At 40.9% G+C, this 16645-nt stretch overlaps 1 protein-coding gene and 1 long non-coding RNA gene across 2 annotated transcripts; both read right to left on the bottom strand.

Moving 5' to 3' along the window:
* Positions 1-5479: 5479 nt before the first annotated feature.
* LOC119734466 (intraflagellar transport protein 56-like) lies at positions 5480-6938 on the bottom strand. The gene is made up of 3 exons (XM_038207989.1): positions 6914-6938; positions 6563-6695; positions 5480-5726 (listed from the first exon to the last, which is right to left on the bottom strand). Exons 1-3 carry the CDS (start codon positions 6936-6938, stop codon positions 5612-5614), a joined length of 273 nt encoding a protein of 90 aa, XP_038063917.1. The 3' UTR covers positions 5480-5611.
* Positions 6939-9814: 2876 nt separating this feature from the next.
* On the bottom strand, positions 9815-14673 carry LOC119739547. The gene is made up of 3 exons (XR_005272591.1): positions 14547-14673; positions 13479-13709; positions 9815-9853 (listed from the first exon to the last, which is right to left on the bottom strand). It is a non-coding gene; the product is annotated as an uncharacterized LOC119739547 (long non-coding RNA).
* Between the last annotated feature and the right edge of the window lie 1972 nt (positions 14674-16645).

The following is a 16645-nucleotide window of genomic DNA, read 5'->3' as shown; positions in this document are numbered from 1 at the left end:
GTATCATTATGTGGGATAAAATGCTGCCTAAGTGCTGTAAATCGTGATTTTCCGCTTCAATATTCCCCATTCAGATGCACTCAAGCGTGAAAAAAGATCGCGGCGTTTAATCCTTTCGCCTCAATGGAAACATTTTATTGTTAACGCCAGATTCAACAAAGGAATTTAACAAAAGAAATAGGCTTCTCTGCATCCGTTGAACACGTGTGTTTCGTACTGAAACCAAGGATTGTACGAGTTTTATTTCATTGAATTTCAGGATTTTAGTTCAGTCGACACCCTTTACCCTTTTCCAATTAAATTTAGATCAGTTAGAACAGCTACACCCAAAATCTAACGAATGTTTTACATCGTCAGACTGTGTTTTACGTCTAAGCGTGCATGGGCGCCAACGTGAAAAGCCACGATAAGCCTATCTTACAATTGTAATTAAGCAGAACTGGTATAACATTTGAGTGCGTTAATGGTCTTGTGGACCGGCGTAGGACTCTCAATCAGGCGACTCAGGTTCGAGTCCCACCATAATTATATTATTCTTTTTTTTTTTACCTTCCCAACTTTTTATAGCTCCATGCCCAAACATAAATTTACTGAACTTATCTTTTAAATAAACTGAAGTTTTGTTTTCAGAATCCCAAACAAACTACCAAGAAAACAAACAAATCAATAACAAACAGGTATTTTTTTTTCACTTTTATTTATTGTGATGATTTAATATCCCTTTATTCAAAGAACTATGCACAGCATTTCAACAACATTTTAAGTACACATTTACTTTTAAAATTCACCTACACAATATTGACACTGCAAGATAAGATTTATCGGACTTAAAGGGCATGTACAACATTTGCTTTTGCTGCAATTTTCAGAAATAAATGGATTTGGAGGAGAATGTTTTAGCAAATATTGTTAAAATGACTTTTTTCACGTTTGGGCTTGTAGATGCTGGAAAAGCCAAGAAAACCAGACATGTATTTGCAGTCTGGTGACCCCACTTTTAAGATAAAACGGAGCAATTAATAGACTTTGGGGAATTGTAAGGTCAGAGAATCAGTCTAGCAGACTTATACCTCTTCACAGGTGTATAATCAATTGCAAAGAAAATGCGGAATAACTAATTATAAAAAAATTGGGAGCAATTTTTAAAAAAATAGCCAGTTTTCTCCAATGCTTGTCGGCTGACCAGCGTTGGAAAAGTACCATTTTTCTTTAAAATGTCAGCACATCAGGAGCCACAATTTTACAGTATGCTTTAGACTGTCATTCCCCAACAATCCAGTAAGGTATTTCGCGATAATTTGATCATTTCGTTTTGTGATGTTTGCAAATGTTGTATCTTCCCTTTAAAGAAAGGCAGTAAACATTTAATGTTTTTACAGATGAAATAAAGAAATGAAGTCAGAATATCACACAATATTGGAAAAGAATGTTGCAACCAGACGCCAGTTCAGCGGTTGTGTGCAAAGTCTATGGAGCGTCAAGAAAAAAAGTATTTCTCAGTCCCAGATTCATGTCCTACCAGGGTCATTCCATGTCAGACCAACGCACTTTTTTACCTCATGTCTTCCGATTTTAATAAAAATCGCTGTGCTTGTAGGTCCTAATGAGCAATGAATACACACCAATTTTTAGCCCGATCCGACCTACCATGTGGTCAGGGCAGAAGCCACAAAAAATGGCATTTTTAGAGTAAAATACCACCCTTTTGGTATAAATATGTCAAAACTATGGCAATATTCATCGAATATATGTGGATTTGGTATTAAAATAATGAGGATTGCATGCTCAAAGCACTTCTTTTGTCAAAATTATATTTTGTGAAAAGTAGGTCATGTGACCTTTAATATGCTATCGTGACCTTTGACCAAATTTTTGTAATAATGTATCATTCCGAAAATCAACGAAATCAAAATAACTTGCTAGAGCATGTCTTCCTCTATCAGAATCTACTAAAAATCAGTTGGGGTCTTCAAAATTTACAACTTTATGACTACTTTTGTACAGTTGGTAGGTTACAAATGAGTCAATTTATAGACTTTACATAAGAAATACACCAACACAACTTACTATTCTGTTTCTTAAGTTACTAAAATTAATCTAGATTTTTATGTATAAAGTACAAAGCCAGGAAAAACAAAATTCTACCTTCTGATTCCAAAGAAACTGTCTAATCAGAATATCTGGACTCGGAAGTGTGCTAACCACTAACAGTTACCAGGCCTTCACCCAGTACAGCGGACTCACGTCCAGGTGAAATTCATCTCAAAGAAACAAAATGCCAAGTCTGTGAGAGTCATTAAAGTTCAAGAAGCACAGTGATGAATGAGTAAAGGTAACTTTGATTGTAATATTAAGTATATCTTCAAGCAAACTTGAATCCTAGACCCTGATTAGTCCATCTATTCAACAACTGTGTGATTTTAATATTGCACAGCTATATTGCACCCCAGATATTAGAAATGTACGTGTACATATGTTGTGTTATTTCCTGCAGAACGGACCAAAACAGTACATGTATGCACGTACATATCATCTTCACCGCGTGTACGCATTTGATATCAAGTTTGCTTGAAGATAAATTGGTTATAAATCCCACTTGCGCTCGTGGAACACGGAATTATGTAGTGCATCGAGTGGCATATGGGTCACAGCAGCATTGCATTATTTCATATTCCAAGCGCGTTCGTGGGATAACTAATTATCAGTGGCACCCAGGAGGGGGGGGGGGGGGGCTTGAACATACCCCCAACATTGTCAATTTGTTTGTTTGATTTTAGGCTAGTTTTTGTTGGTCCAATCTTTAACAGAAATTTGAACAAAAAAACGATTTATGACCCCCCCCCCCCCCACCAAAAGCCAAATCCTGGGTGCACCACTGCTGATAATCTACACTATGAGTCTGGTTAGACCTCATCAGCCCTCAGAATGAGAAATTCACAAACCAAGATATATTTTAGTAACTTTAGAAACAGAATAGTAAGTTGTGTTGGTGTATTTCTTATGTAAAGTCTATAAATTGACTCATTTGTAACCTACCAACTGTACAAAAATAGTTATAAAGTTGTAAATTTTGAAGACCCCAACTGATGTTTAGTAGATTCTGATAGAGGAAGACATGCTCTAGCAAGTTATTTTGATTTCGTTGATTTTCGGAATGATACATTATTACAAAAAATGGGTCAAAGGTCACGATAGCATATTAAAGGTCATGTGACCTACTTTTCACAAAATATAATTTTGACAAAAGAAGTGCTTTGAGCATGCAATCCTCATTATTTTAATAACAAATTCACATATATTCGATGAAAATTGCCATAGTTTTGACATATTTATACCAAAAGGGTGGTATTTTACTCTAAAAATGCCATTTTTTGTGGCTTCTGCCCTGACCACATGGTAGGTCGGATCGGGCTAAAAATTGGTGTGTATTCATTGCTCATTAGGACCTACAAGCACAGCAATTTTAATCAAAATCGGAAGACATGAGGTAAAAAAGTGCGTTGGTCTGACATGGAATGACCCACCATCATTTTTGCAATGGATGACTTCATTGAGATGATATGAAGAAAAAGCAGCATCAGGTTGCAACATTCTTTCCCAATATTGTACATGAAAAAAAAATATAGTATTGACAATGTGATAGATTGCCTTTGAGAAAGATTCTGTTGGATTGAAATTTCTGAAACTGACTTGGGACATGGATGACAAGATTGACTTTCAAGGATTTGTGCAGACTTGGGACTTGAATACAACCTGGGCCTAATTGCATGGCGCTGCTTAACAGTTACCAGAAAAGCTGTGCTCATTACTACAGCAGAACATTGTACCATCCTTAAGCACTCATGGCGTGGATGTGCTAACGGTTCAGCACGCATTGAGATCTACATGTACATTGTTACGTCAAAAGTTAAGCAAATTGTTCCTCTGAGGTATTAGCATGCCTTTTGCTGTGTTTACTGCTTACGCTAAGTTAAGCAAATTGTTCCTCCGAGGTATTAGCATGCCTTTTGCTGTGTTTACTGCTTACGCTAAGTTAAGCAAATTGTTCCTCTGAGGTATTAGCGTGCCTTTTGCTGTGTTTACTGCTTACGCTTAGTTAAGCAAATTGTTTCTCTGAGGTATTAGCATGCCTTTTGCTGTGTTTACTGCTTATGGTAAGTTAAGCAAATTGTTCCTCTGAGGTATTAGCATGCCTTTTGCTGTGTTTACTGCTTACGCTTAGTTAAGCAAATTGTTCCTCTGAGGTATTAGCATGCCTTTTGCTGTGTTTACTGCTTATGGTAAGTTAAGCAAATTGTTTCTCTGAGGTATCTGAGCATGCCTTTTGCTGTGTTTACTGCTTACGGTAAGTTAAGCAAATTGTTTCTCTGAGGTATTAGCATGCCTTTTGCTGTGTTTACTGCTTACGGTAAGTTAAGCAAATTGTTCCTCTGACGTATTAGCATGCCTTTTGCTGTGTTTACTGCTTACGGTAAGTTAAGCAAATTGTTCCTCTGAGGTATTAGCATGCCTTTTGTTTACTGCTTACAGTCTCAGTAATATAGACGGAGAGGCTCTGCTGGCAGAAATTGTGTGCTAAGCAGCGCTATGAAATTGGGCTCGGTTCAAATCACTTATTTTCAATTTGTTTCCTGCCTTCTGGACCTTACACCCTAATTACCTGACAAACGTGCTCTGAAAACTTGTACATGTATATTCATATCAATATAAACCATTAATTAGTATAATTACATTACGTACAGATGACTACCCCCCTCCTTGAATAACCATTCCTGGCCCATTCTCATGCCGTTGGCTTGTCTCTAAACAGGCCCCAGAAACTCCAAGAAAACAAACTTGCAGAGTTGTCCTACATGTAAGCAACATTTGTGACGTGAACATTCATAATTATGATGAACATTTCAATGCTGCCTGACTGACTGTCTGACCGAGTCACTGAGTATTAACTGATCGAGTCAGTCACTATTATCACTGACTGACCGAGTCACTGACCAAATCACTGACTGCGCGATGAGTCACTGACCAAGTCACTGAGTTGATGACAGCCACTGAGTCGCTCAATGAGTCACTGAGTGATTCCTTAACCGAGTCACTGACCGAATCAATGACTGAGTCACTGACTGAATCACTGAGTCGCTGATCGAGTCACTGAGTCGCTCACTGAGTCACTGACTGAGTCACTGACCGAATCTGACTGAATCATGGAGTCGCTGATCGAGTCACTGAGTTGTTGACTGAGTCACTGACTGAGTCACTGACTGAATCTGACTGAATCATGGAGTCGCTGATCGAGTCACTAAGTTGTTGACTGAGTCACTGACCAAGTCACTGACTGAGTCACAGAGTCCAGCTTAACTAGGCAAGCCTACTTTGTTTATGCCATGAGAGACTAGCCTCTCTCCAGAACTGTTGTTTTCTCCTGCATAACCATCTTACCAAAGCTAAATAGAGAAATATTTCAAGGCAAATTTCCCATGCGTCAAGAATAATTAAATCACCCCTAATCAACAGTATCGTTCCATTATTTTATTTTTGGAAAATCCCTTTGCAAGCAGGGGTTTTTGGAATGTACAAATTTAAACAATCTCAAGACTATAGGATAGGGACCACCTCAGGAAACTGGTACCCTGTTGTCCTTGGCCCACTTCTTCATGACACGGATGATGTATTCCACCTGTGGGTAACCGGTGTTGCGCAAGATTTGGAGGATGTCTCGCAGTGTTTCTCTGTAGAGGAAAAAAAATGACAAAAATCTAGTGGCTTGAACTTCACTGGGTTTTGTGCACATGAAAATGAAAGCTATTAACAAGATGGACTTTGCGTCGGGGTGATGTAAATGAATGTTAGGTTTTGCCCTTAACCGATGTATAAACACTGTATACTCAGTGTGTTACCTCCCGAGTGAAAGTTGGGAAAATAATCACTTGGGTGGGATTCGAACCCACGACTCGACCATCGAGCTTACAGGGTTGGTTGGCTGGCCAGGCAACCAATTCCGTAAGCTTGATGGTCCAGTGGTTAAGACGTCTGCACTAAAAAGCAGGAGGTCATGGGTTCGAGTCCCAACAGAGTGATTTTTCCAACTTTAACTCGGGAGGTAACGCACTGAGTATACAGTGTTTATACGTCAGTGAAGGGCAAAACCTAATAGTGAAAATGAAAGCTGTTTATAGAATATTGGGGGAAAAAGGAAAAATCCATAAAGATCAATGAATTTGAACTAGAGGGCTAAGAACGTGAAAAGTATTCATGAAAATTTGTAATAAAAAGCCGTATCCTCTCTGAGTGATCCCCGTTTGATATTTGCCAGGTCTGCATCGTGACTTTGGGCGTGATCCCTGGCTGCATGGCATATGCGGGTTGAGGGCTTCTGACTAGCGCCCCTTTGACAGAGACATTGACAATTAGGGAACCGCCAACATTGGGCTGGATAGCTCAGTTGGTAGAGCACCGGAGTGATATGTCAGTGCGCACTGTTTGATAGATGTACTGTGGTCACCTGACCAAAGGTTGAGATCTGATTGGTCAGTGTGCACTGCTGATTGACAGAGATGACACCCACCTTGGTTCATGACCAGCTATGATCTGCTGGAATACGCCCACGCACGCTCCTCGCTTGCCTTCCCAGTATTCAGGATTGGGGTCCAATCTTTCCAGGACACCGAAAGCCTTGGTCGCATAGTAGAACTGGCCATCTACCGATAGAAAAGATGAGATTTGAGGATCGAGAGACCGTGACAATTATATTTTGAAGTCGAGCAAAAAAAATCAGAATTCCGAATGACAAACCTGAACTTTTCGATCATATCGCCACAGTGTTGACAAAGTGATGAATTTGTCCCAAATCAATATTTTTAAGCAGTTTGGGATTTTTGGCTATTCTAATATTTTAAGATGCCCTCTACATGCTTACCAATGTTTGTGACACAAAAGTGCATCCTTCATTATTCAAGCTATAATGACACAAAGTCGTAAATGTGCAACAAATCTTTCTTTTTTTTTTTTTGACGGGGGTTCGTATTCTCGTTGATTTTACACGTGAAAACAATGTTGCAATCAGACGCCACTTTTGTCTTCACACATCATCTCAATAAAGATGAGTCATTGCAAAAATGTTTCACAAACACGAATCTGCAGAAACATTTCCAATTTTGTTCAGAAATACTTGGAAAGTTTTCTTGACTCGCCATAGACTTTGTACACAACGGCTGAAGTGGCGTCTGGATATGTGCATTCTTTTTTACAAGTGTGTTATATTTAGATTGACATTTCCTCTACGATTTGGGTTTTGACGAAGTGACAAATGTGTTTTGTGAAATCGGCTGCAGGTTGAGATTGAGTGACTGGATACTAATTTGGGGCTAATGCCAAAATCTTGACCAAACATACAACGGACAAAAATAGGGGATGATGTTTTACCTTGTAGCCGTCGTTGGCAATGAGCTACAGCAGGCTGAACGATTCGCCAGACGTCTCCATCTTAAGGTACAACTCCCAGGCTAGTCTGGCCTTACGATTCACGATGCCTGAACAACGATAGACAACACAAAGAAAGGTTATAAATACATAGGATACTGCTGTAAGAAAACACATCGGGGTCCACAAAAGATGGTTCGGTTCAGTGGATGCTCGTTTCAGCAATTTTCGGCCAGCAATGCTCAGTGTAACTGTGTACAATATTTGGGAGCCAAGAGGGATGTTCAATGTAGCGAATTCCTGTTGTACAATCTGCTTAAAATGTGACAGAACAAATCCAACATGGCAAGTATATGATTAACATGTGATGTTTACACGTTTAAACAAAAAACTTTTAAATCCGCTTACAATTTTTTCAAAACATTTAAACTAAACCCGAATTATACAAACGGGACCTCCGTTCACGCGATCTTCCTTGGAGATAACCACACATAGCACAAATAATTAACACAGATTTCAAACCTACTTAATGTAAAAAACCTTAGAAGCACTGTAGTACTTGATTGCATTTGGGGAATACGTAGTTACTTTATCAACGACTGCCTGCTATTTACTATGTCAACCATTGTTGATTTATCATGTCAATCACGCCGGTGTGCAGATCAGACATAATGGGTAGGCAAAAGCCACTGTCAATTGCTAAACGTTTAAAACGGTTCTTAAAATATTTGCTTAACGTTTACAAAATGAAACGCAAAGTCACATCCTTAATATACGATCAGGGCGATGATTGCATGCTGGTTATGTCATTGTTAGAGACCCTTCAGTCTACCTCACACATGGGCAACATGTGCATCTCCCTAATGCCACTCTGGATTTTCCAGCAGTACATGAAATGCATGCACGCGACGTGTCGTGACTTTAGTTGGACATTCGGTTGTGCAGTCACAATTGTGAGTGGTCAATACATTATGAGTTGAGGCTTAACAGGTGGATTCATTCCCATCATTAGCAACTTGGAAGTTGGAAGAGGAAACGTCATTCACAATTGACGGTAATACTCACAGCATCTTGCCAACCAGAGACACGTGTAGTCATTCTTGATCTTCTCACTCTGAATGAGCACAAAAATCTGGAAAACAAGAGAAACGAAACCCACTCCAATTAAATCATGGTAAAACAAAGTGTTCCCACCAAAACAGTGGTCTAGGAGGCACAGAGAGATCCCCATCCGGGTTTTAGACTTGTTTTTTTTATGCCTATTCGCCCTGAACAAGGCTAAAAGCCACTCCAGATATACAGGGCTACAAGTCGGCGCAAAGCAGCTAAATCAACCACACCATCTCTGCCCTCATAGGCACCCACTTATAAGCCATCAGTGTGGGGGTTTGGTCGGTATCAAATGAGGGGAATAATGCTCATTGTGATTTTTGGCAAGGTATGCACCCCTCTAGTCAGAAAATATGTGATAGCATTGCAGCACTGGCAGCTTTTTGGGTGCTATCCCTTTTAATTTTTTTTTTAAATGGCAGCCAAAACATGCTTGTTACAACATACAATTTATCTGGTTCAAGCATATTGACGGCAATTTTGAAAACACAAATCAAAAGTGATAACACTGCCACCACTCACACTGCAAAGCTATCACACATTCTCCAACTCTAGATGTGCCTTTCAAAAAATCGCTATGAGCATTGCTCTTTTCGATCGTCTGGTACCGGTGGCCCAATTTTTGGACCAAAGCTGATAGCCTATTACTCCTGGGTGGGGAGAAGCAATGAGTGACAAAGTGCCTTGCCCAAGGGCACACGCACTCATGACCCCAGGCTGGACTCGAACCCACAACCTGCAGCTTTACCCGCAGACCACGAATCCAACGCCCTTAACCACGAGGCCACAGCACTCCACACTCCTCTTGAATCAGGACAGATCATAGGTTGGAGGGAAATAAGCACCAGGCAAGGAATTCCAAAGAGATGCAGCACGTGGGAAAATAAGCTATTGGAATATCTTTTTGTTCTACATCTAGGTATACGGCAACAGTATATGGATGAGAACAGACAGAAAGTCGGGCTTCTCTCTCAAACAGGGCCGACCATCGGTGGGAATTGATACAAAATTCCACTTGTCTTGAAAATGACAGCACACCAGGTGCCGTGATTTCACAGGATGCTTGAGACTATTATTCCCTAACGGTCAGGTATTTCATAAAGTACTTGGTAGTTTTGGTTTTTTGATGTTTGCAAATGAAAGGCACCATGACTAGTTCAGGCACCATGACGAGTCGCTGCGCCATGACTGGCCAACTATTGAGGGCGCAACAACAAATATTGGGTCCGGGAGTCCAACCTACCTCCTCTGCTTCCTTGTAGTTGCCTGCTGTGGCTTTGGCCTGCGCATAGTTGTAGTTGAACCTATCGTCGTTGTAGAAGTAACTCTAGAAACGTAAACACACAAAATGTCATCTTAGTTTTTCTGATAATTTTCCCACCTGCACTACTTTTTCCCCCCAAAAAAGGACAAATACAGCTAAACCAGGCCACAGAAACAACTATGAGCAAGTTGGGGCGAGACTAGTGGTCGATTCCTGACGTAATTTGATGCCTGAGCACTAATATCAACATGCAAACGCCTCTAGTCAGACGATGGTCAAAATTGGTCCTGAATATTAGAGGGCGATTGGCAATAAATATTGTCAGGTTTTTGGAGAAAAGTTCAAAAACGAATAGTGAAAAAAAGTAAGACTGCTGCAAACTGCTTACTGACTGGGTGGACCTGAAATATATATCTAAAAATTAATGTGGCCTGACGTTGCGAACTTAGCAAGTTCTTCTTCAGAGGCTAAAACAGAAATGACAGAGGCACATACATTAACAAAGGGGTGCACACAAATTTAAACATGCAGGGATGAAAGAAGAAACACAAAAGGAGGATTAGGTGCGAAAGGTGTGGAAAGATGCAGGGTGGATGAGAGAACAAAGAAACAAAGGGAGATGGCAAACCACAAGGGGTCTGGTATGAACAGGGGAGGGACCAGAAAGGGGAAGGATCAAAGGTCACAGGGAGTGGGAACGGACAAAAGAGTGTGGGAGTGAAGGGGGATTATGCGGGGGGGGGGACAGTATGGAGGTGGAAAGGGATGAAAGATGGGGGAAGATGGGTAAACACAAACAATGAGGACCAGGTGGATTATCTGTAACAGAAGACAATGGAGGAAGAAAAAGATTAACCCTTACTCTCTGAGGGTAGTTTACTGCATGTCAGTTGGTTATGCCAATGCCCTCCAGCTGCAGTTATTTGGCAGATAACAAGTCTTAACAGTGAAGGCTCCAATTGCAGGAGTTGGAGGCCCTGGAGGGTGCCTGATACTGACCAGCTGGGGGCACTCACTTTGTTATCAGAGGACTCTCATTGTTCTCTGTGGCATGTATTGGAGTGCCTGTCCAGTTACCCTTGAAATGACATGGCAGATATTGGAGGGCCATGCAAAAAACATAAGAGATTTTCTTGAGGCACAATTGGCATGCGTTGGAGGGTCAAGTAGGGTAAGGGTTAATCATTTCCAAGTTGGATGTTGAGACCATGTGGTTGAGTAGTTCGAAGACGATTCATCCACACTTTCTCTCTGCTGAGGCGAACTGAGTCCTTGCGATGGCCAAGAGATTCAATGCCCTGCAAAATCATATCAGAAATGGAGTGGTTAGGCAGGTTGAAGTGATGACCAACAGGGGTGTCTAGTTTCTTGGTGTTGACCGGTGGGCATAGAAACGCTTCTTGAGCGTATTCTTAGTCTCACCTACATACTGCACTCCACAGACCCTGCAAGAAATGAGATATATGACATTAGAGGTGTTACAAGTGATGTTACCAATGGTTCTGTGGGTAGTGACAGAAGAGTGGCCAGAAAAGGAGTCACACTCCTGGATATGAATCTGGCAGACAACACATCTGGAACTGCATGCACTTAAAAGTACCATGCTGGGTGGGAGGGGATGCATCTAACGAAGGGACTTCAGCTCGAACAATCAAGTCCCGTAGATTTCGAGGACGCCTGTAAGCCAATGTGGGGCCGTTGGGGATGGCGCGGGCAAGGCGATCTGAAGTATGGAGGATATGATGATTGTCATTAGTGATTTTGCGAAGGGGAGGGAGATTGGGGTGAAACGTGGTGACCAAGGGAATCATGGGTTTGGCCATGGCATCAGGGGCCTTTCCCGTGAGAGCTAGATTTCTGGGGATAGCTTTAGCTCTGGCAATGGCACGATGAACTTGGCGAGAGCTGTGACCCCTGGCCACCAAGTTGTTCCTCAGTATCTGTGTATGGCGTGAGAAATCGGAATCATTAGAACAAATTCTTCTGAGTCTGAGTGCCTGGCTAAACGCTATGCCAGTTTTGCAGTGCCTGGGGTGACAGCTGGAGGAGTGGAGGTACTGGTGGGTGTCTAGTATCTGTGGGTTTGGAATACAGGTCAGTGGTTAGTGAGTTGCCTTGTTTGCGGACGGTGACATCCAGAAAGTGGGTTTGGTGAGCCGAGAACTCCGATGTGAATTTGATGGTTCTGTGGAAGGAATTGATGTGGTTAGTGAAGGTCAAGAGACTGTCCTCATTGCTTGAGACCCCTTGTGGTTTGCCATCTCCCTTTGTTTCTTTGTTCTCTCATCCACCCTCCCCTGCATCTTTCCACACCTTTCCCACCTAATCCTCCTTTTGTGTTTCTTCTTTCATCCCTGCATGTTTGTGTGCACCCCCTTGTTAATGTATGTGCCTCTGTCATTTCTGTTTTAGCCTCTGAAGAAGAACTTGCTAAGTTCGCAACGTCAGGCCACATTAATTTTTAGATTTAAAAACGAATAGTGTCTAACATTAAATGCATTAGATAAAATGACCTGAGAGCAAATATGCAGTCCTATGCCCCCTGTCTGTCTGGCCTCAACTCCATTTTCAAAGCTGTTAATGAAATAAAATGAATCAATAAACATTACTGCAACTTTCCTAAAAAAATACAGCGGTGCTGTTGAAACCCCTCGGCCTGAGTTTGTTGATATAAGGTGCAAAATTACAAGTACATGTAGTACAATAGTTAATACTGGTCAATGGAATGACCTAGACCTTGACCAATGACATTGACCTTTGACCTTTTGACCCCCAAATCATTCCAAACTTGATTTTCCTGAAGGGCAACCCCTGAAGTTACAAACCCGAATCATATTTCTAACTCAAATTATCATCGAGAAACAATCCACCTTCAACTCACCACTGATATACTCACCCACAAATAAGAAATAATGTTCTAACATACTTCTAGTTGGGTAAAGTAGAGATATATTCATTTATTAATTAAGAATTTGCTAACTTTAAATAACCTTTTTAGTGTTAACCTGGAATTTTCCAAGATTTACGCAAGTGCGCTGTGTTAGGGAACACTAAGCTAATTTTTGGCCCAATTTCCGGACGCCACCGTTTATAAATTTTGCTCAAAATTGTATGACAGTGAAATTGTTTACAGTACTAGTAGTTAAATGGCAAACACTATTGAAAAAGTAGGCCCTACCAGTAACAACTGAATGAATTTGAAGTTTATCAACAAAGAAGTTTGGCAACCGTGCATGAGGAAAGTCAGGAGAAACGTCGCAGTGCGCCACGTTAGGGAACACCACTATATGTGTGCATTGATACTGGGTTCTTAATTGGGGTAGGTGCGGTGAACTAAAAACAATAGGCCCTGGCCCTGCTGACTATATGACTATACAATCATGGAGCTATAAACAGAGGTCTTACCCAACAATGTATGCAAAGCATTCCAAAATACACCGGAAAGACTCCCATACCTCAGACGTCACTGACCAACAAAGACTAGGAAATGTCCTTTGACATGTTTTCTCAGTAGGCATGCCATGGTAGCAACTTTTCCCTGCTAAATCCAACATTTTTGGACATATTATCCCTTTTAATGGTGATATAGGTCACTGCAGGGAAAAATTAGTGATGTCCAGATAAATGGGAATCTTTCCAGTACGCCGAAAAGAAGTTGAATTTTGAGAAATAAATAGTCCAGACTTACCTGACGTACAGGCCTATATAGCCTACCGCTACATTATCTGCTGCATTAATGTTGATCGATAACCAAACAACAGGTGGCGCTCTTTACAATTAATGATGTCAGGTACGGTACAATCTCATTCAAGTGATGTTGAGCAGTACGCGTTGCCATGGTGATACGTCATCACTGTGCTCTGCATCCTGTATGTGCTCCACAGTTGACATCCTTGGTAGAACCTTCAAACTCCGTCAACTTCAAGAAACAAAGCAAAACAAGTTATTTTAACATCTTAACCTTCTAATTCATAAGGTTAATTGTTTTCATCTGCTATTTTTGGAAAGGTCATTGTTTGAAGAATTTGGTGGACAATAATTCTGAAATTTGAGAACAATTTCCCCCAAAATTGACAAATTTACAAAAGATAAAAATGGGGCCTGTAGGGCCTGACCATACTTCCTGAACTTAGTTTAAAACCCTTACACTTACAGTTCTGGAAGAATGACTATAAAAAGAAAGTCTAACAATGTATGCAATTCAAGCATTAATAACACCCTAGGCCCTTTTTGCTCAGAACCATCCTCAATCCTCCAAAATTTTGCAACTCCGCCTAAATTTTTCAAAATTGTCAGACAGTCCTGCCTCAAAATGCATTCATCGTCAATCCTCCAAAATCCTCCTCATCCCAAAATTTTGCACTCGTGTTTAAATGAAGGATAACCAACGCCAAAATTCCTTCAAAATCATCAGACAGTCCTGCCACAAAATGCATTCACCCTCATGGAGGAACTTCCTCCAAAATCCTCATGTGCTTCAATCACCATTCATCCTCATCCTCCAGAATCCTCATTTGATTCAATCACCATTCATCCTCAATCCTCTAGAATCCTCATTTGATTCAATCACCATTCATCCTCAATCCTCCAGAATCCTTCTATGCTTCAATCACCATTCATCCTCTATCCTCCAGAATCCTCATTTGATTGAATCACCATTCATCCTCAGTCCTCTAGAATCCTCCAAAACCGCCAGGAGGATTTTGGAGGAGTGAGGTGGGTTAGGGTTAAAAAATACTCCGGAAAGATTCCATACCTGGAGTTCTGGACATTTAGTGAAATGTCCTTGGTGTTTTTTCAGACAGTAGGATGCTGGCAGAGGCAGTAAGCATGTAGGATGGAACGCCGTATTATCGCGGTACTTATCACGTTTCTTGTTTGGAATAGAGATTGCTCGCTAACCTTCCCGAATTGTCCTGTCTCTTAGGTTGTATAACTCTTCCTTTTCAAATGCCTGTGAAAATAGACATGCTCGGAATGTGCGAATGGAGGTGGACTCCCTATTATCGCGGTATGTGGGAATTGTGGTTTTTATAATAATCTCAACTTTTTTTTTTCATAGTGAATGTTTTACCAAAACTTCCCCTGAATAAAGTCTGATATTTTCCCTGTAACGTTCAAGTTGATTAAACTTGGACAGACTATATCCCTGCAGGATGATTTCTTAAAACCCTGCCCTTCCCCGAAAGGAGAAGAAAAATTACTGTGACAAGTCTACTGATTGGTGATTGGGGGCGCCATTGAGTTACACGGTGTCTGTTTTATTTTTTTATGCGCTGTCCTTATTTTGATCCACGACTCCACGATCGATTTTCGGAGGTAGGTCGACTGCGGCAATCGATTTTTCGAGGTAGGTCGACTGCGGCTCCACGCCTCCACGCAGCCGTACGGAGGCGCGGATGTAGAGTAAAGTGGCCCTGCATTCTATAGTTGTACCCCTGAATCTTTTGGAACCAGACTAAAAATAAATAGGGACTAAGATGTTTATTTTTTATCAGCCAATCAGCATCGAGCTTTCATCGCAGCGAGCTTTCACGTTTGCCATCTTGGTTTTTGAGTCTGTTTTCTGGTTGTCATCGTCGTCTTTTACCCCTGAATTTCCCTCATAAATCAAAGACAAAGCCCTGCCCTCTTTCCACAAAATTAAAAACCTGCTGATATTCAAGAAGGTGTCATTGCCAATTGTTCAGATGTGCCAAGAAGTCAATTTTGAGTGTCATTTAGTCAACTGTTTTGGTGAGTCTTTCCCTTCCTATATCATGTATATAGGAATGGGGTCCTAAAAGTAAGGATTACCGCGATGGTAACTAAAGTAAAGGGACTCCGACTATAGTTTTTTGGTACAAATTCCCCTGCTAAATCCAATATTTTTGGACGTTTTAAACAGGAATGGTGGCATAAATCACTGAAGGGAAAATTGAGTAATGTCCAGATATGGGAATCTTTCCAGTACGCCGAAAGGAAGCTGAATTTTGACAAGTAAATAGTCCAGACTTACCTGATGTACAGGCCTAGCCTACCGCTACATTATCCATAATGTTGATATCGGATAACCAAACAACAGGTGGCGCTCTTCACAATTAACGGCGTCATATACAATCTCGTTTACGTAGTGTTGAGCTGTACGCACTGACAAGTACTTAATACAGGAAAGAAAGTTACAAAATAAAGTTAACCCTGGGGACGAAGTTGCGAAAAAGTTTCGTAGTCCGAATTTTCCCATCATGCATGCGGAAGTGGAATCGTTATTCGTTTTCCGTTTTGCTGTCGAGAATGGATTTTGGATTCGAAGTCCGTTATCCGTTTTTCTTTTTGCTTAGGAAGTGGGAATGATTTCGTTATCCGTTGTTCTTTTTGCTTAGGAATTGGGAGAGTGTTTTTCGTTATCCGTTTTTCTTTTGCTTAGGAATTGGGAAATGGTTTCGTTATCCGTTTTTATTTTTGTTTAGTTAATGCGGGGAATTAATGGGTTATGAGATTGTCACTGCACTTGACACCGTTAATTGTGAAGGGCGCCCGCCTGTTGTTTGATGATATACCCCATTATTGTCCGAATAGCGCAGCAGACAACTGGATAACGTAAGAGTACCGCCCTAGACAGTCTGGACTTTTTATTCACACTTTAAAGACAAACAAATATTGTGATCACCAAAAACCTGCTTTCGGACATTCATTCAAATTTTAGGCAGCTATTTTTTGTGGTTTGAGCAACGCCATTTTTTGTACACGTATTAATTTCTTTTATAATATTTTGAAAGTCGTGTGAATGTTGTGCCCATTCTTGAAAATCACGCATTCTCGAGAATGGGCAAGCACATTCTTGAGAATGTGCAACTGGATCCTTGCTCAATCTTG

The sequence above is a fragment of the Patiria miniata genome, unplaced genomic scaffold (genome assembly GCF_015706575.1).
Source record: "Patiria miniata isolate m_02_andy unplaced genomic scaffold, ASM1570657v1 HiC_scaffold_10, whole genome shotgun sequence".
Taxonomy (NCBI): Eukaryota; Metazoa; Echinodermata; class Asteroidea; order Valvatida; family Asterinidae; genus Patiria; species Patiria miniata.
The sequence above is the reverse complement of the archived record's forward strand: the minus strand, read 5'-3'. Positions and strand labels throughout refer to the sequence as shown.

Coding starts and splice junctions, on each gene's coding strand:
- LOC119734466 (XM_038207989.1), bottom strand. CDS start 6,938: ATGCACTTTTGTGTCACAAACATTG. Junction 6,696..6,913: donor CTTTTGTGTCACAAACATTG/GTAAGCATGTAG, acceptor TTCTATCGGTAG/ATGGCCAGTTCTACTATGCG. Junction 5,727..6,562: donor ATAGCTGGTCATGAACCAAG/GTGGGTGTCATC, acceptor TTTCCTCTACAG/AGAAACACTGCGAGACATCC.